The following is a 21,481-nucleotide window of genomic DNA, read 5'->3' as shown; positions in this document are numbered from 1 at the left end:
TAGGACAATGTACTCACTGATGTGTAGAGGTGACCCTCCCCGTTCATGGCGATATACAAGCCCGTCTTCACAGACTGAATGGCGACGACTCGGAGACCCACGGGAATGAGGTTAAACAAAGCTGGAATAGACAAAATATTAACAAACATTGTGAACATCTCGAACTCAATTGTGAGATACATGACTGTATCTTCCAGATGGGGTCTGGAAGCTCAACTCACACTGCACAGGACTTCCTGTGAGTTTGCTAATGAAATGGTTGATGGTGTATCTGAGGCCCATCATGGGTGCATGGTTGATATAATGGTCCTGTAGTTGCTATAACAAAAGACATGTGCCTGGCTGTGGATAGTCTCTGTGCTTGTGTGAGACAATAGGACATTTGATGTGAGGATTTAAAAAGGGCAAAATGGTCATATAAATTGAAGTAAAATTATTATTTTGCTCATACAGTTGTGGCATACAGAAAATTTAATATGCAATAAGCTGCCCTTTTGTTGCACACAGAAAATGGAATTTGCATTAAGCTGCCCTTTCACTATTCTTATATATATAATAAAATAATATAAAATATATAATATTTTATATATTTATGAATGTACATGTATATAAAAACATCTGCATACATTTGATTCAGTGTTATCTTGTTTTTTTACATTAACAGTCTTAAACATATTTTCAAACTGTTTTTCAGCATTTTTGGCCACGACGATCATCAAGGAGGAGACTGTGCTGAGCGGTTGCGCCTTTCGGCAGCATGAATATGCCAGTACTGTTTTTGAATGGGAGCAATTTGACTACCATCGCTGGACAGCTCTGGGGCCATTGTGCTTCTTTTGCGCCTGTAATGGGCAGCATCTTCACAGCCCCCCTTTGTTCAGTGGAAAGGTCAGTGCTGTTGGACAGTCTGCGGTTGGATGGATGCATGGCTTGAGGAGCCCGCGATAAGAAGAAAGCAGCGTCAGCGCAGAGCGCCGATGCGTATGTGGAACTGTCGCGGCTTGGAATTGAAGCGGATTTATGTGGGACAGGAGATGTGAGACAATGTCTTTTCGTCAATGGATGCTACAGCTTCGTGTTTGCTTTCAACATTTAGCTTGTAGTTGTCATGAGCCAGTTGACAGCGGGGCGGGGCCTCCGCTCCCGCCGCTCGCCAGCTGCTGTCAATTTCCTCCTCATTTACTGTGGACATTTAAACCCGACGCTGGCACTCACCCAGCGTCGGAAGATACTTCGCCTTGTGCCATGCCAGTACTTGGAACTTGTTGCCAGTAAATTATTTGCTTCGCCCGAGGAATGATTTTAGCCACGAACGCGTTTGTTGATTGCACCGCGTCGTAGGTTATTTTGCACCCCCGTGTGCCACTTTATTTTTCTTGGTTAGTGTGGTTGGGTGGATTGCCGCCACTCACCCACTAACATTGTCAGTTTGTCATTTTGGGTTTTGTTTCACGAGTTTTTACCGGGTCCGCGTATTTTCGGACCCGCGCTTTATGTTAATAAATCCATTGCCGGTACCCACGCCTCTGTCCTGCTTAGCGATCCACCGCCAATACCACACGTTCCTGCTCGCCAGCTGCCACTGTCGCCGCCGGAACGTGACAGTAGTAGACGTACAAATTCCACCATGACGTCCCTGATCCACTGCTGACATGGATGCTTTGATCCTCTCCTCTTTCAACTAGAACTGCTTCATGTCATCGCAAAGAGGGTACAGCAAGTCCTGAAGAATGAATGACTCTGTGTCTTTGTGTTGTCATATTTGTTATTTTTTCTTTTTTTTTTTCCCCAAGATGGCGGCGCGTGAACACGCAGCGGCTCCCCTCTCCCGGCAAATTGGCATTTTCATGTTTATGTTTGTTAAGTAATTATAAGTACCTTGCATGCTGGGTTCGAGAGGACAGTAATTTCATCTGTGCTATATGTCATGCATATTAGCATATTTGACAATAAAGCTGACTTTGACTTTGAAAAATACTTAATCTTTTTTAAACTAATTGTAATAATTTAATAAGAAATAATCATGAAGGAAGTGAATTCAGTAATAGTATTTACAGTAGTGTTTTTGTTAGTTGTTTTTTGTGTTTGTTGCCATTTGTAGCCTATCTTTTAGACTAAATGTTTTAGGTTATATTATTCAATGTGTGCGCAGATGTACAAATGGCCACAAATCTCCATCCTCCTCTTAGGGGTTGATATATGTCCGTAATAATTTAAAAATATTCTGCATCATCACTGTCCCCTGGGACTTTTTAACCTATGTGAAGTGACAAGTGTCACTTCTCATCTGTCCCATATTCTAATGTGAAGTGTCACTTGTTAGCAGCTGGAAAATAAATGAAGCAAGAAGTGGTTAGCCTAAAGCCACATTCTCACAATCAGCTGCAGTACTAATCCAACTCCCAACTCCACTTTGCCACATTGATTCACCCATTCCCTGAGACCCTCAATTTGAAATTGGTTAGCATTTGTGAGCAGTGGGCAAAAATCAAGATGAAGCAATGCTAATAAGTAAAACTTAAAAGTACAGGAGGAGAGCCATTTGTATAGATAAAGACAGAGTGAGTAAATGCACATCATGGAATACTAAGAAAGAGGAACTTCTATAAAAAAGTGGGTCTGTGTCTGGGTCTGTTGTTTATCGCTGGGTGTATTTCTCATGTTCCAGTCACATGAACATACAGTATATACACTCTGTATCATTTTTGTCATAGACACAAAAAATAATGTGAAAATGGTACGGAGAAAGACATGTATTCGAATTACACAATCCATGTATTCAAATTTGGCTTCAATTCTCACCAAGGTGAGTAAGTGGTATCATTCTGAATACAGATACATCCTGTATTATTCATAAGACCAAGAGTCCTTACAGATAGGGCATGGGAAGAGCATAAACCATTGTCGCATTAAATGGAGGTATTGCAATGTTTATATGCATTAGACACAACCAAGAATCATTGTGGGCCAGATATCAGCTATGATTGCTTGGATCCAGAGGAAGTTTCATTGTGTAACAAGTCAAGAATGGTTTCCAATGTGGTTTATACAATATATACAATTTCCATTCACAAAAATTAAAAAAAAAAAAAAAAAAAAAAAAAGATTATTCTTCGTACAAGAACACCATGACAGCTGGGGACTGAAACAACCACTCACAGGAATTACTGCTGTCATCCTTGGTACCATCGAGAGAGCCATCGGGATTCATTTGCAAGTAGTAGCCCTGTCTGCAATATAACCTGGTCACGATACCCTTGAGCTGTGGATCTGAAAGAGAGGGAAAAAGGAAACGATTAAGCCAAACTAAATGTACATGATGTGTGCCAACACAGACAAATTAGTACTCATGGATTGCTTAGCTCCCAAAATGAACCCCACAGCACCTTCTCTGGTATCTTTGTGGACTGCATTCAGAGGAGGAAATCACCACTATACACTGTACAGTATGCCTTTTGAATTGGTCATGAGGCTGGCTAGAGAAATATATTCAACACAATACAAATACGTTGACGGGAGCTGCAATGTGAGATGTTTTTTTTCTTGTGTGTCCATGTGCAGATGCACCTGGTGGGTCATCCATCATAAACATTAATTTAATTGCACAGACAGGCAACACAGCCTCGGAAGAAGTGAACTTCAACTCAGTGTAAACCTACCACCAAGCACTGGTGTATTTGTGTGTCAGCTGTAAAAAGAATGGAACATGGCCACAGAGGACACAAAAAATGATATTTTCCCCTGATATGTGATATGTTGTCTGATGACATTGGAACAGTCTCGAGACTTTTCTTTGTAAGGAGATAAGGTGGGTAGAAGTGGACGAGGGCACCTTTCAGCAAGCACAAAATGCATTATGTTCAAATGTTTGTAATGTTTCGGAAAGTGGCACGATGTACTTTGTCTACAGGATATACTGAATCGGCCATGAGACTCAATCAGCACCGCTTTTTCAAGCTACCTGAATAACATTTAAAAAACCTTGGAAAATACACCAAGCAGTATGGTGTATTTGCCTGATCGGGAAGATTGACAATTTGAAGGAAACTTGTTTGTATCAATGTAAAGTTGTAAAGACCTGGCAAAAGTGGAACTGTATGTACATTTTTGAATGGTGTGTGTGTGTGTGTGTGTGTGTGTGTGTGTGTGTGTGTGTGTGTGTGTGTGTGTGTGTGTGTGTGTGTGTGCGCGCGTGCGTGCGTGCGTGTGTCTGTATGTATGTATGTATGTATGTATGTATGTATGTATGTATGTATGTATGTATGTATGTATGTATGTATGTATGTATTGGGGTGATTCGCTATACGATACCCCAACAGTATGTATGTATGTATGTATGTATGTATGTATGTATGTATGTATGTATGTATGTATGTATGTATGTATGTATGTATGTATGTATGTATGTATGTATGTATGTATGTATGTATGTATGTATGTATGTATGTATGTATGTATGTATGTATGTATGTATGTATGTATGTATGTATGTACGTATGTACGTACGTACATACGTATGTATGTATGTATGTATGTATGTAAAAAAAGGAATAAATCTGTGACTTTAAATGTAGCAAATTTGCGATTTTTAATCCTGCAAATTTGTGACTTTAAATCTAGCAAATTTTCGAATTTGAAACTCACAAATGCGCGACTTCTTCTCAGAATAATACCCCGTCTCGAAAAATAAAATAAAATATATATTTCAACCTGTGCCTCGACTGGGATCACGACCTTATCGTGGTGAGGCACTTTGCGCGTCTCCGTGACCCCGAGAGCTATGTCGGCTGGAGTCTTGTACTCCTGGCAGGGTCACCCAAGCCGAACAGGTCGGAGGGTAGAGGCCAGACAAAGAGTGATCCCAAATCCGCACCCGGGAGTAGGCGTAGGCGGAGTCCAACAGATCGGACCACCGGCAGCCCCTTGCAACCGCACTCACCTGAAGGTCGTCTCGAGTCTTCACTCTTGCCACTGGAATACAGTGAGTGCGGCCAAGTATGTGGGGGAAGGAATTGCGCGCCCCGTCCCTCACACTAAATCCACTAGTAGCGCAGGTTTCAGCTTCCACCATATAAGTCCACTGGCGATAGGATAAAGTGACGGGGGCAGGTCATGGATGTGACTGGAAGCTTCTAGCTTGATTCATACACAGGGGCGGTACAGGATTGATGGTCGTTGCGAAGATGGGATGGAGAAACATTATCCTTCGGCAGCATCCTGTGCGTCTGAGCAGCCCTATTCAGGGTCCGCACTGCTCACCCCTTATAGGGGAAGGGTCTAGAAAAGGTGACCTAAACATTGCTTGTTCCACCACACCTGGGTGGCCCACCGCAGCCACCAAGGCATCCCCCCTCTGCGGTCGAAAAACGAAATATAATCAAACCCATGCCTATGAACCTGGCTTCCTGGAATGTTCGCACCCTCCTCGATGCTCGAGACGGGATGGAGAGACCTCGAAGACGAACTGCCCTCATCGCACATGAGCTGAGGAGGTACAACATCGATATTGGCGCACTCAGTGAGACTCGGTTCTCAGGCGAGGATTCACTCACAGAAGTTGGTGAAGGTTACACCTTCTTCTGGAAGGGTCTCCCAGAGAATGAGCGAAGACTCCATGGAGTTGGCTTTGCTGTGAAAAGCAACTTACTCAGTAACATCCCCGAGTCCCCCCAAGGCATCAGTGAACGGCTTATGACCTGGCGTATTCCCCTGGTAAAAGGTCGCTTCGCAACTTTAATCAGCGCCTATGCTCCCACCTTGGATGCTGACGATAACACCAAAGATGCCTTCTACGAGTCCCTGGATGCTACCATATCCAAAATCCCTGCCTCTGATAAACTTGTTCTGATGGGTGACTTCAATGCCCGAGTAGGTACTGATGCCAGGCTCTGGAAACAAGTAATCGGAAGGCACGGGACGGGGAAAATAAACAGCAATGGCCTCCGACTCCTCACTCTGTGCTCTGAGCATCAGTTGATTGTAACTAACACCATCTTTCAGCTGAAAAAGAAATACATCACATCATGGATGCACCCCAGGTCCAAACATTGGCACTTACTGGACTACATCATCACAAGGCAACGAGACCAAAATGATGTCTGCATCACGCGTGCCATGCGTGGGGCTGAATGCTGGACTGATCATCGACTGATCAAGTCCAGGCTCAAGCTGAGAATTCGACCTCCTCATAAGAAACAGCAACCCCAAAGGCGTCTTAACACCAGGGCCCTGGAGTCCCCAGAATGTGCAGCCAGCTACCGCCACAAGCTGGCAGAGGGACTTGCCAGCCTGGACAACGACACCAGTAACGGTGACCTTGATGTTGAAAGCAGGTGGAAAAAATTGAGGACAACAATTCATCAAGCTGCCTCTGAGACCATCGGCTTCACTCAGAAACGTCATCAAGACTGGTTCGATAACAGCTCAGCTGCCATACAGGAGCTTCTGGAAGCCAAGCGCAAAGCCCATACCACACTTCTCTCCAACCCTCATTCTCCACTTCTCCTCTCTCACTACAAGGCCATCCGTGGTGAAACACAGAAACAGCTGAGGATGATGGAGAACAAGTGGTGGCTCAGCAAGGCCCAAGAAATCCAGAGGCATGCAGACAACAACAACACACACGCCTTCTATGATGCTGTAAAATCCCTGCACGGCCCACAAAGACAACACATTGTCCCAGTTAAATCTGCAGACGGTTCTGTACTACTGAAGGACAAACAGCTAATACTTGAGCGCTGGGCAGAGCACTTTGACTCCCTGCTCAACCAAGTAAACCCTTCAGACACATCTGTCCTTGACTCCCTCCCAGAGCTTCCATCAGTTCCCTCCCTTGATTAACCTCCTCAGTTCACAGAGGTCCTCTCTGCAATCCGGAGCCTTAAAAACAAGCCCTGGCCCTGATGGACTTCCAGCTGAGGTCTTCAAGAGCGGCGGTTACCTCCTGACACGGAAGCTTTACCACCTCGTCTGCAACATCTGGCAAAACGGGACACTTCCTCAGGAATGGAAAGACAGCAACATTGTCACCATTTACAAAAGGAAGGGGGACAAGTCAGTCTGCGGCAACAGCCGTGGCATCTCCCTACTTTCTGTTGCTGGCAAGATTCTTGCAAAAGTAATGCTGTTCCGTCTTACATCGCACATTACCGAAGACATCCTCCCAGAGACACAATGCGGCTTCAGGAAGGATCGAAGCACTCTGGACATGATCTTCGCTGCGCGCCAAGTTCAGGAGAAATGCAAGGAACAAAACAAGGACCTCTATATCACCTTCATTGACCTTACAAAGGCATTTGACACAGTTAACCGTGACATTCTCTGGACCATACTGCAGAAATTTGGCGTCCCCTCCAAATTTCTCGGCATCCTAAAACAGTTCCACAGCGGCATGCAAGCAACTGTACTTGTTGGTGGCCAGCAATCTTCCCCGTTCCCTGTGGAAGTCGGGGTGAAGCAGGGCTGTGTACTGGCCCCTGCTATATTCAACCTGTTCCTGATGGCAGCTACGCTCCTCTTCCATAAGTCCATCCAGGAAGGTGGCGGCGTACAAATCCAATTCCGCCTGGATGGTAACCTGTTTAACATCAGACGCCTACAGGCCAAGACCAAGACCCTGATCAGCGGCATCCACGAGCTACAGTATGCAGATGATTGTGCTCTGCTGGCCCACAGCCCAGCTGCCATGCAAAATGCCCTTGATACCATGTCCTCCGTCTACCGAACACTCGGTCTCGTGATCAATGTAACCAAAACGGAGGTCATGGCAAAAGAGAGTTCTCCAACCCCAGCGTTCACCCTCAGTGGCACACCCCTCAAGGTTGTCCAACAATTCAGCTACCTCGGCAGCATTCTAACACCCTCCTGTCTAATTGATGATGATGTCCAGGCCCGCATCCATCAAGCCTCCAAAGCTTTTGGCAGATTGCGTACTCGTGTGTTCGAAAACAACCACTTAAGAACTCCAACAAAAGTCGCAGTCTACCAAGCAGTGTGTGTGTCCACGCTGCTATATGGCGCAGAAGCCTGGACCATCTATCGACGCCATGTGAGACGCCTTGATGCATTCCACATCAGGTGCCTCCAACGAATCCTTGGCATCACCTGGCAGGATCGTGTTCCACACACCGACATCCTTCAACGCACTGCCTCCACCAGTATCGAGGCCATACTGGCAAAGAGGCAACTTCGGTGGGTTGGACATGTCATCCGGATGCCTAGCTGCCGCTTGCCTCGACAGGTGCTTTATGGACAACTCTTGTCAGCGAAGAGGAAGCCTGGTGGTCCTAAGCTGCGATACAAAGACCAGCTTAAACAGACTCTAAAGAACTGCAACATCAAGCCCAGCGATCTGGAGTCTGCTGCAGCGAACAGGCCACTGTGGCGCTCCTTATGCCACGAAGGGGTGACACAACTTGAAGACAAGCGCACCCAGAGGAGGATCGTGCGGCACGAGCAAAGACACCTTTGTGCTGCTTCAGTAGCGTCTCGCCAGCCCGGTCCTGGCCTCACATGTCCTGAATGTGGCAGGATTTGTGGCTCCAGATTCGGGCTTCATAGTCACCTACAGTGGCATCGCCGCCAGCGCCAATAACCACTGTCCAATACCCCACAAAGCAATGGAAGCGACATCATCCTCGACTTCGATGGACTGCCAAGAGAGAGATGTATGTATGTACGTACGTACGTACGGACGGATGGATGGATGGATGGATGGATGGATGGATGGATGGATGTAATACATACATACTATGAATGTATGTGTGTATGTATGTATGCATCTATGTATGTATGTATGTACGTATATGGGTACTGTCTGCTATGTGTTAATAATTCTCATTTTAGTGGATTGTTAACTGACACAGTTGTGATTTTATCGACCATATTTCCCAAACTATAAGGCCCACCTTCAGTGAATGGTCTTTTTCAAACAATTTTCATTTATATGGCATATAGAATCAAAGCTAATAGTGGTTCTTTTATCCACTGGATATACACTAGCTGAGCTAAAGGATATAACAATACAATACCGCTTTATTTATATATAACTTTGGCTATTATTGAGTAATGCATCAACAAGATGGAGCTATGCTCAAGGGAATACAATACAAGCTGGAGCTGTAACAAAGCGCTTTACACAACATTTAAAATCCCACGTGCAAGAAATCAGAGTTTTGATCCATATATGAGGCACATCGGATTATAAAACGCACAAATTGAATGTTTTAGGTGCACCTTCTAGTGTGGAACATGTAGACTCTACATGTTCCACACATTGTAGAGCATCTAGCTGTATTTCACCTGAGGAGGGTAAATCAGTTAAATTAAGACAAAAAAAGAATGATATAATTTAACGATCACATGTGAGAGCATAAATCTGAATGTCTCTTGACCTTCGTTTTTGCTTTGCTTTGACCATATCATTCTTGATGACAGGGAAAAAACAGTTGATTAAGGTTTGCAGCAGCAACAGTAGCATCACAAGCACAGAGATAGAGATCATCAGGAAGCGCCTGTTGCAGCCTTATGCTTCTCGCTGATGCCCACACGCCTGATACAAGCAACCTGTCGCACCCTGAGATGGATCAGAACCATTCACAACGAAGTCCAAATGCACAGATCAACAAGAGGAAAAATAATTAAGTCACTCTTTCATCACGAGTGACATATATTAGATGCATAAATAAATGTTGCATTAGAGACTATTATTTTGCAAGTCACATTTTTTTAATTAAAAAACGAAAGTGTTTGGAGGTTACAGTCACCTTGACCGCAAATCATTTCAAAGAAATTCTCAGTGAAATACACCCAAAATCACACTTGGAAGGAACACTGCATAACACACTGGATCTAAAAAAAGTCACTAAATGAACACAATCAAATATTAAAGCCCATTATTATTATCATCATTCATGTATGCATCGAGAAAAAAGAAAACTAAGAGATCGCTTTTTTTAATCACGTCATGTACTATCTGTCTCATAATTATTATACATGAATTTAACTTGTATCCAAAGACACCTGCCAAAAAAATGATATGATGTTTAAATGATGCTAGTTGTTGCTGCTTATACAGAAGGTCCGTGAATCAGTTTTCAGGGTTTGGTCAAGTGATGGATTTTGTATATCACATATGATTACCGGTACAATGTTTGAAGCCAGTTTCATGCAGCGGAACATACGATGAGATCATCAACGACAGTTTTCACGATTTGTTTCAAATCCATATCATCACTTAGTCAAAATCAACAGGTGTCTTGCTTTGACATCCTCCAGTATTGCTTGAATGTTTATTGTGAGAAAAAACAGACCTTGCAGTCTCAACCCGGACTGCATCTTTCTCAGCCATCTTACTTGAGTGCCCTCCAAAATCAGTTCAATCAGCTGAAATATTATATTGAACGACAATCGTTGAATTAATAGAATTCCATCAATAATTATGTGTGGTAAATTGTGAACAAGGCCGTGCCATGCAAATATATCCAAATAATTTGGATATGAAGTAAAGTATCCAAGTATCTAATAATAATTAATTACGTTTGTTATGATCCCCAATGTACTGTAAACAAGAATGTAACATTAGGGCTGTAAGAAAGTGTGCACAATAGAAACTAGTAACGCTCCTGTACGCGAATCATAATATAATAATATATGTCTTAATTGAGCCAAATCATTACATCAGTGAGATTACAGTCGTGTGGGAAGTGCAATCGGATTTACAGGTGGCTAATCCTGCCTCCAAATCTGTGTGATCATTAGCCTCGTGGATGCTATCCTAACCAGATGTCTGTGAAAAAAAAACTTATATCAATGTCAACCTATGTCATTAGTGGAGCACAAGTGAGAATTACAAGGTAGTTTGACAGAATATGCAGTATTTTATTTCTTGTTTTTTTATTAACTAAACAGTGATGACCAAAAGAAATTTTCTACTTATTACTAGTGAAATGCGTACTAACACGACATTTGCTGTGTAGATTGCATAAAAATGTGACAACTTTTCAGCCACGTCACAATTTAAATTTCCATGTACATACAGTATCAACAACCATGGACACTAAAATCCCACAAATACATTACATTGATTTTAAATTTGCAATTTGGAGGTTGACTACCATTTATGATAGTACACATAAAATGTTCCTTATATGGTGTGATTGACACAAGTTTGGGGAAACCCAATTGCCAGATTTCACTCTACGACAAATTGTAAAATGAAGGTTGTTGAGATATTTCGCCTGGATAGTTTCTGTAGTTGTCAACTAAATCAACACATGAATGGAAACAACAAAAATAAACAACAAAAGATCCCTTAAGGTCTCCAAATAGCTTCGGGGCCATGAATTTGACACCACTGGTTTAACACAGCAATGGTAAAAATTAATGTCATATAATATACCAAGGATGACCTTCTGGTTTAGGTAAAGTGTATTATTTACAATATGTACTGTTCAAGTTGATATGAAGGCAATAGTTTGACCGTAGAGAAGATTTATTTGATTTACATTAGTTCCGATGTGAGACTGTGCTGCAAGATCTGGTTGGAGCATAACTTATACTGAAAAAAAAAGTTCCAGTATATGCTGTGTATATGTTGTGTCAGCCATGATGTTTGGACTGGAGAAACTGAAGAAAAGACAGGAAGCAGAGCTGGAGGTAGCAGAGCTGAAGATGTTGAGGTTTTCTTTGGGACTGACCAGGTTGGATAGGATCAGGAATGACTATATCAAAGGGACAACTCATATTAGAGGCTTTGGAGAGAAAGTCAGAGAGGCCAGACTGACATGGTTTGGACATGTCCAGAGGAGAGAGACCGACTATATCGGGAGAAGGATGCTGAGCCTTGAACTGCCAGGCAGGAGACCGAGAGAAATACAGAAGAGGAGGTTTATGGATGATGTCAAAGAGGACATGAAAGTAGCTGGTGTGAGAGAAGAGGATGCACAAAACCGGCTTAGATGGAGGACATTGATTCGCTGTGGCGACCCCTGAAGGGAAAAGCCGAAAGGAAAAGAAGATATGCTTTATGTTGTGCAAGAAGAGAGGGAAATAACAGTGGCAATTGTAGTGACTCAAGCCAAACCTTAAAATGAACAGATGAACGCATCATCTGTATACACACACATACACACACACACGCGCACACATGCACATGCACGCATATGCACACACACGCTTTCATACACACTCACACACACACACGCGCACACGCACACACACACGCACACACACACACACACACACCTACACACACACACACACACACACACACCTAATCACACATACACACATAATCGAGATGGGTGAGGCTTTTGTGCTGAGGTGACAGAGGACGAAACCAATCTGCATCTGCCATTTTCAAGCATCCTGACCCATCTCCAGATGGGTCCCCGATCTGACATCACACACGCATAGCCATACATGGGCACACATGAATAGTGAAAAGCCATTTTAATCCCCACTGGGCCTGTGAGGGCCACATTTGAACCCCTGTCTCCTCCATTGCAACAGGAGTACACTGAAAAACAAGTGTTGAATGTACTCAATTTTACTTCTACTAAGTAGTCGCCAAAAATAAATAAAAAAATACATCTTCATAGAAATGCTTTTTTTAAGTAGAGTCCAAATGTACCAAAAAACTGGTGATGGATCCAGATTACTGTTTTTTGTGCATTCACTTGACAAAATAAAATTCACTGAATTCAAGACACTATTTTTTCAGTGTGCATGACGTTGCAATGACAACAGCTGCAACGAGAAATATGAATAACTCAGAGCACCGATGCATATCCTGTGCAACAAGTTCCATCCATGATGCAAACTAACTGAAGCAAATTACTATTCTGCATTTTTGAATATTTTTATCAGAAAAATCACAGTACATATATCCGGGTATTTATATTCAAATGTGGGCTGTTCGGCCTTGTGAAGTGTTTACATATTCTCCGTGTACCTGCATGGGTTTTCTTTGGGTAGTTTCAGTTTTCTCTTATCTTACAAAAACATATGTGGTAAATTTATTTATCACTGTAAATTGTCCCTCGGTATGATTGTGAGGGTGAAGAGCTGCTTGTCTATGTGACTGACCCCTGCGAATGTCTGGCAACCATGTCAGGGTGTATCACACCTCCTGCTTGAAGACTGCTGGGATTGGTTCCAGCATGTCCATGACGCTCATGAGGATAAAGCAGATCAGGTAATATGGACGGATATTTAGACTGGCTGAGCTGATCCTAAACACAGCACTCGACAAAGTTCCCACTGAAAAAAAAAAACGTTTATGCTCCACTACGGCCAGAGGAGTACTTATATCTCACATGTGATTATAATGTTTAAAGCCGTTTTATTTAACAGATGACAGATAACAGATAACAGATGAGGAATGTAATGTTTCTGAGTACATTACTTATTTTAAAATGCTAATTATTGGTCCATACTCAAGAGGGAGTATGTACCAATAATATAAATAACAGCATGTAATTTATCCATCTTTGCATATATATAGTTACAGTGGATAAATTACATGCTGTTATAAACACACGTTTCCCCACTCATTTTTTTTTCTTTAGGCTACTGTCAGTTATGTTTGGATATGGATTTACGTCGACACTGGTCAGTCACATTGCGATGTTCACGGGTGATTTCCCCAGTACATGCACGTTTAATGTATAACAGTATTGTGATAGTATTCTGACAATATTGCAATATCATAGCATAAGCACTGCATTCCCACCCATAGTGTCCAGAGTGGACCAGGTTGTAGAACAAGACAGCTCTTCAAATGCGGCAAAGATGGTTTATCGCCTTTTTACCAGTGCGTCAAACGCATCAACGTGAACATGTGTTTCCTGTAATGGGAGTGGCATTCAACCAGTGGATGCGTGGCCAAAACTTGCACCTTGTCTCCGTAGCCTCCGCTTCCTGAGGCCAAAGATCCGTACTTTGGAGAAGATGTCCACCAGGTTGCCGTTGCACAGCCCCTTGTTCTTGTTAGGGCTCCTCCGGCGCCGGTTGGTGGAGGGCCTGTCCAAATGTTGCTCCCGCGCCTGCCTTTTCTGCCTGATCAGCCCGCTCGCGATGGCAGCGGCCATGGCTGCCCAATATCACCCTGGGACCCGCTGTGTGCGCACGAAACGGCTCCCTTTCCCGGCCACCGGGTCACGGACCCGGCATGGTGGCGGCGTGAGCACTCCACTCCGGTCCAGTACAGTGTGAAATGTCACCTTATTATTTATTCAAAATAAGAACCCTCTGTTGTCCGGAGACTACATGCTAAAAACTGAACTGTGTGACTCATCCAGAAAATTGTGCGTAATTCCGCATGAATGGATAAGGTGGGGAAAGAGTCCTCAATAATTCCCACTGCCTGAAAGAGGTAGCCAAGAGAATACTCCCGATTTGTAATTTTTAACACCAAAAAGAAATATAGCGGGGGATAGGGTCCAGCTGTGGCTTGAAGCGTGCTGAGAGAGAAATGCTCTCCTTTTTCCCTCCTTTTCACCAGCCGGGCATTTCCTCCCTCCTCCTTCTGTCAGCCGAGTCTGCGCGTTCACGTTACTGTTTAAGAGACGCTCGTGTATGCGCACACAAAGAGCAGCGATTGAGACTGAAGTTTCTTCTGGAGCGATACGTCCGAATACATGCGCAAACTCTTCCGGTAAAGCGATTTCCCAAGCGTTCGCAAGGAGCTCCGAGGCAACGGAAGCGCCCTTCGTCGTTCCATACAATTGTGAAAGCAACAACTCACTCCTACCATCGCATTTTTTAGTTTTATAAAAACTGCACCTGGATCAACATTATTTTATTAAATGCAACTTAAGTGATGCAATAAAATCGAACACATTCAACCCATGTTCCCACTGCTTATTTATGGAAGCGTTTAACTTGTAACCCATTAATGTGATTAATTTCCTTGTATTCCCATGTCCCTGACTCAGAAAAGAGACATGGATGTTTGCAACCGATTTAATTATAACACTTGACTGTACAATTGTTATTAGAAGTAGAAGAAGTAGTAGTAGTAGTAGTAGTAGTTGTTGTATTTCCAGTCAGTTAGGGTGGATTAATCATGCTAGAATCAAACTTTTTTTTCCAGAGATTATTTTAAAATATATTCCATTTCTTCAATATCGTAACCACTTATCCTCCTGAGGTTCACAGGCATGCTGTAGCCTATCCTAGCTTGAGACCGGGGACACTCTGAACCGATTGTTCAGAGGGTCCCCGAGAGAGAAGAAAAACTATCCACAATCACAATAAAATGCAAGGACAGTTTCGAGCATGTGTTCAAGTCAAGGCCCAGGGGCCCACCACATCACTTTACGTGGCCCGCGGGAGCAAATCATGTGTGTCAACTTCCATAATCCTTCTGAAATCTGCACTGAAATGTCAACATGTCATGGGTAATAAATAATGTTAAGATTTTGCATCGACCCTCTGCGAGAAGCCGTCACTCCAAAGTGGCCTGGAATAAAAAATGAGTTTGACACCCCTGGTTTAGAGTGTTCAATCAGCCTGCCAAGCATGTTTTTACAATGTGCGAGGAAACCGAAGTACCCAAAGAAAACCCATGCAAACCCCGGGAGAACATGCAAACCCAATACATGGAGAACCAGAATCAGAATCAGAATCAGAATCATCTTTATTGCCAAGTATGTAGAACACACAAGGAATTTGTTTCCGGTAGAACACGCTGTACTAGTATCGTTGTCAAAAAAACTGCTAGAACCAGGCGGGGATTGAACCCACAACCTGCGGAATGTGAGGTTAATGTGCTAAACACTGAACCATCAAAAAATATTTTACAACACCAATATTTTTGATAAAAATTTGCATAGACAATTGTATCTAATTGTATCTTATTTAGTATTAATAAGGATAATTAATAACAAAAAACAAAACAAACATTCTCATTGTATTTTTTACTATAATTGCACTCTGATTTGTGTTTGCACTTTGGCCTTTCATATGTGTGTGTAGAGTTTATTGCAATGATACATGAAATGGAAATTCATATGTTAATTTGAAAATATGTCAGTGCAATAGTAATAGAGTTCTTACATCTGTATCAACGATGACATCTGGTGCAGGTTAACTTGCATTGCACCATATTTATTCCGAATAAATTTTATGATGTGCCATAAACAAACAGCGGACGACCATAGAGAGACACTGTTCTGTTCTGCCGCCTTGCATTGAGTTGTCCTTCAGTCCATCCAAACAAAAAGCCCATCTCAACAGACTGTGTTTTCAGCACCATGGACAGAAGCATCCACTCAGTCAGGATGCCAATGTATGGAGTTTGCATGTTCTCCCAGGGCGAGCGTGGGTTTTCATTTCTGTGTTGTTCATTTCTGTTGCTCTGTGATTTATTGCCAACCAGTTCAGGGTGTCCCCAGCCTTCCACATATCATGGCCGAAAAAAGCTGGGATAGGCTTCAGCGCCCCTGCTACCCCAGTGAGGATAAAGAGGTATGGAAAATGAATGATGAATGAATATGGTGCTAGATATTGATGTATTGCTATCCATACAGTATAGACAGTACGATACAGCAGCACTATACGGTATAAAGTACAGTGAGACTTCAACTTACAAACACCTTATCATACAAACTTTTCGTCTTACAAACGTCAAATTTATGAAAATTAAACCTTATAATAAGCACTATTTTCATAATACACACCCACCACGGCTGGCGGAGTGTTCTTCGGCGGAAGCACACGACCGAACAGCACCAGAAGTTAAGTTACCTACAGTCCTTATGGAAGGTGACTCTTTAAAACTTTATTTTACAGCACAGTTTATTTCTTTAATTACAGCCCTCATGTAATGCGCCTCTCTTTCCAAACAGCAATTCCCTTTGACCTTCGATCTCCAACGCCATTCCATCAAGCCATAAATGACCATCACAAATGTAAATAAAGTGACTTTATGATACAATGCGGTGTATTTATTTCATGACAATACAATAGCACATTTATTATGCACAGAATAAGGTATGTTGTGTGTAGTTTTTTAGGCTTATTTAGTTGAAAAGTATATTTTATGGAAACCCGGGAACGGATTATACCCATTGTAATTGTTTCCTATGGGAATTGTTTTTTGAGATACACACTTTTCACCTTACACACTCTGTCTGGGAACCAATGAAGTTCGTAAGTTGAGGGCTCACTGTACTCTCTCTCTCTTTCTCTCTTTCTCTCTCTCTCTCTCTCTCTCTCTCTCTCTCTCTCTCTCTCTCTCTCTCTCTCTCTCTCTCTCTCTCTCTCTCTCTCTCTCTCTCTCTCGCTCTCTCTCTATCTCTCATGCACACACTTACACGCACTTACACACGCGCACACACACACACGCACACAGTACATATTATCAGGACACACACACACACGTCCTGACAAGGGTAATAACAGCCTGTCAGCAAATCACAGGCATCCAAATTAAAACTCGAGAGAGCCATCTGCTGTTTGTGTCTGTAATTAAAAGCTCTAGGCTACAAAGAGAGAGGAAGGAGATTATCCCGGGGGTCTCCACATGCACCTGTTGAATCCAGATATACTGTAATTGGATGGAGAGAACTGACGGTTGAGGATTTGCAATTTCATTCCCAGTCATCGGTTCTGATTAATGGGAGTCCTACCATAGATGGATGACGAAAAAAATACATCAAGCTGAACAGAGCTGATCAGGGAATTAGAAAACACACAAAAACAATTATACTGCCCTTTATTCACAAGCTAACACTCATGTGTTCGCTACTATACGCGTGCAGCGACTGCAGAGCTGCATCGACTGGAGGATGCAGTTAAAGATTGCAACCAGTAGCGGACACTCTCAGACCGTGACAGAGGCAATGTCTGTCTAATGATATTGGGAGTACTGTGCTTGCTTTAGTGTGGCAAAAAGGAAGTGGAGTGAGAGGTGTGGGCGAGTAATCAAGCAGAAGACTGACCTTTTATCAGATGGACCGACAGACACAATATTTAATCTCAGCTTTTAACCCAATGGAGGAGACAGCAAGCACACAGCAATTTAAGATTGTGAGCATTGAACGTTGAACACCTTAAAACATGGCTATCAAATTATAGGCGTGAAATTCACACTAAAGTGGTAATTGTGGTTATTTAGGTTTAATGTTGCTGAGATATTGAAAATATTTGTTGTTGTTCTTACTGACCAATTTTTAATATACAGTAGACTGAACAAGGATGGTATTTTGTTTCACTTGTGTGTGTGTGTTTGTGTGTGTGCGCGCGCGTGTGTGTGTGTGTGTGTGTGTGTGTGTGTGTGTGTGCGCGCGCGTGCGTGCGTGTGTGTGTGTGTGTGTGTGTGTGTGTGTGTGTGTGTGTGTGTGTGTGTGTGTGTGTGTGTGTGCGCGCGCGTGTGTGTGTGCGTGCGGGCAATATGACATTTCTATGGTTTCACAGGCAAAACAGCTTCAGGGAATCATCAATTTTCAACACGTCTTATCCTGAGCAGGGTGAAAGGGAGTTAATGGAGGCCCCCCCACCCCACCCCCCACCCAGCCAGAAGACAGACGACAGCCTGAACTGGTCAACAGTCGGTCACAGGGCACATGATGGGTCAACCATCCACACACATCCACACCTTCACTGAGTGGCAACCGATCCCGTGCTGCATTCAAACAATTCCGCTACATCATCAGTCCCCATTTTGCCAAAAAATGTCAAACTTCGGCAGGCCGAAGCTCCGAAACCCTTGCTCCGATTAGCCTAGAATTAGAGATGTTAATGTCGTGCCATCGAAATCATCAAAAACATCATGTCTCACTGAATCCAAAACATGCTTAGATAAATTTTCATTGATTTGGTTTAGATTCTAAAGATTCCTTAAAATGATCCTCAACCCCTTTATTTCGGTGAGGGTTTTCCTTTATACATGTTTTCCTTTATACATGCACTATTTTACATGTATGCATGTATGTGTCCATATTTCAATATTTTGTCCACTTTTGAGAACTGTGAGACTCGATGCAACCCCCACCAGGACTGATCAAAAATGTTGACTCTACAAAAAATAAAATTCACAATGCTTTACAAATTATGCCTAGTAACAAGTCAATTTGCCATTCATAGATGTTCAACTTCAAGTTCAACTTTATTGTAAAATGTGCTCGATGTGCAACATACAGCACAGTGGAAATTTCTTTCCTGAACTACAGGAGAGACAGAGCAAGAGAAAGAGAGAGAAAGAGAGAGCGAGAGAGAGAGAGAGAGAGAGAGAGAGAGAGAGAGAGAGAGAGAGAGAGAGAGAGAGAGAGAGAGAGAGAGAGAGAGAGAGAGAGAGGAGCCTCTGCAGCTGTCTGCACCACCATTAACAGAACAGTTAACATAAAATGGCAAAATAATACAACACAACACATAAGACAGAGACATTCGTGCAATCGTAACCACTTTTCCTGTATACACGTTGTTGTTTGAAGCAATTATAGATAAAGATGAGTGAATTAAAGTGTGACAAGCTAAGTTTGAAAGCATGTGTTTCTTGTTCTGCATCGCAACTCCCAATTTTGCAATTACAACAGCCCAGAGCTCAAGACTGGTACTGTATATTGTAATTCTTTCATCCGTCCAAGCAGTACAAATGACGACGGATTTTGAATTTGGCCAACAACACCCTTTGTTTTTGCAGTGAGTCTCTAGTTAGCAATTCAAAGAGATAAAAGGGCAAGACAATATATGCACAACAATAAAGATAGGAAGAGAAACAGGGAACAGAACAGGCTAAAACACATCCAAATATCGTGATTATTTCAAATGCTCCCCTTGCCTTCTCATTATTTGGATTATTCTATATTCTAGCTGCTCATGTGCAGACTTCATTATTTCCAGTGGAGTGGCGAAAATGAAAAGATGAAAGGAAAACTAATCATTTTTATGAAATCTACCAAAGGTTTCGATCATTTTTACGGTGACACAAAATGTGTGTCAACAACCGGAAGCCATTGCTAGTTGCAGTACCCTAATATCAACACAGGAAGACTATATAGAAATGATATGGAACAATGCTTTTCAGCATGGGTGTGAAAGCATTTGTTTTCATGAATCAAATGAAAACAGTATCATAAATGGTGATTAATGTATTTATCATTCACTTGCTGGATTTAAAACTGAATGACAATGAAGGTGTTCTGAAAGGATTAAGGAATACAAAGGCAACATTACAATACAGACCAAAAAACACACAAGCGACTTAATTATCAAATCCAATCTGAAGGATTAATGATGTAATGGTCCAGCAAAACAGAATATAGCGATATCTATATTTTTTGCAACTTCTATACACACCAGCGCAACACACACAAGTGGATTCCACATACTTCCTCTCCGAAAAAAAGCACTCCAAACACATACCTACATTTTTTTTCCTCCTGCAGGTAAATGCACGGGCCTCCATGTCGGGCCCATTCCAAAGCTCGCATTAGCTGAAAGTCTTCCCTCCTGATCCCCAATGCCAGCATTTATACCGCCTCTACAAGGCACTAACATGGTTACGGCTAACTTGACAGGTGAATCCCCCCAGAGCACTTTGCTTTCATTTGCCTCCAAAGCGCACCAAATACATGTGCAATCCTCAAGTGTCATCATATGAAACTACGCGATTTTAATATTCTGACCCTATAGTCTGTTTTTTTTTTTACCAGTTACAGGCAAATTCAGGGTCACTTTAGCGCAGGTCATGTCAAGGAAAACGGCCTTTAATCGTTGATGACAAGGTGAATCATTATACAGCCTTGGGGGAAAAAAGACATGATCACATTTTTTTCTTTGACTTCATTTTCATATTAAATACCAGGTGCAACGAAACACACGTTTGTTTGCACTAATCAAAACAGAAAAAGTTCATGTGAGTTGAAATGAAGAGCTGATAAAAACATTTCCATGATAGTGATCAAATTTGCATCATAATGTTTTACATGCTGCACTATGAATATAAAGGCATTTTCAGGCCATGTCAATTTGTCACTTGGTACACTGTGGCACCAGACATTATAATTAAATAGAAATTGAGGATAACACAGGTGTTTTTTTTTTGCCACCGTGACTCGACTGTACTTATAGAGCACTTTCAAACAGACAAAGCTGCATATAAAGTACATGGACAACTATTATATGTTTGCATATACTACTCCACAACCCAAGTGAGGATTAAGTGGTTTGGAAAAAGAATGAATGTATGCATCAGAAACGGAAGAAATGGTCACCAGAAATGGTCGGTGACTCAACATAGGCCTGAGGACAGCATCTGCAAAAAATAAATAAATAAAAAAAACACTTACGAATATAAATACACATTTGCTTTTACTAGGAACATTCATTTATGGTTGTCAGGCAGGCTATGAATATATTCAATATAAAATATATACACAAACAAACAGATAAATAAATAACCACAAGAATGAATGAATGAATGAATGAATGAATGAATGAATGAATAAATGAATGAATGAATGAAACAAAATGTGTG

General features: G+C 42.2%; 1 protein-coding gene across 4 annotated transcripts in view; it reads right to left on the bottom strand.

Annotated features, from left to right (window-relative positions):
- The window catches only part of fgf14 (fibroblast growth factor 14), a 113,368-nt gene that overhangs the window by 14,333 nt on the left and 77,554 nt on the right, over window positions 1-21,481 (bottom strand). For 2 of the 4 annotated variants that reach the window (XM_089002243.1, XM_089002241.1), the window contains exons 1-3: window positions 13,898-14,471; window positions 3,160-3,270; window positions 18-121 (exon numbers count right to left, since the gene is read on the bottom strand). In XM_089002243.1, the coding sequence (XP_088858369.1) occupies window positions 18-121; window positions 3,160-3,270; window positions 13,898-14,090 (408 nt within the window). In that variant the 5' untranslated portion in view covers window positions 14,091-14,471. Of the gene's footprint in view, window positions 1-17; window positions 122-3,159; window positions 3,271-13,897; window positions 14,472-21,481 lie in introns of those variants that run through there. The other 2 variants (XM_089002242.1, XM_089002244.1) reach the window with 1 other exon arrangement.

Source organism: Hippocampus bargibanti, linkage group LG08 (genome assembly GCF_051943395.1).
Source record: "Hippocampus bargibanti isolate YZ-2025 linkage group LG08, ASM5194339v1, whole genome shotgun sequence".
Classification (NCBI taxonomy): Eukaryota; Metazoa; Chordata; class Actinopteri; order Syngnathiformes; family Syngnathidae; genus Hippocampus; species Hippocampus bargibanti.
This window is presented reverse-complemented; position numbering and strand designations above follow the sequence as displayed.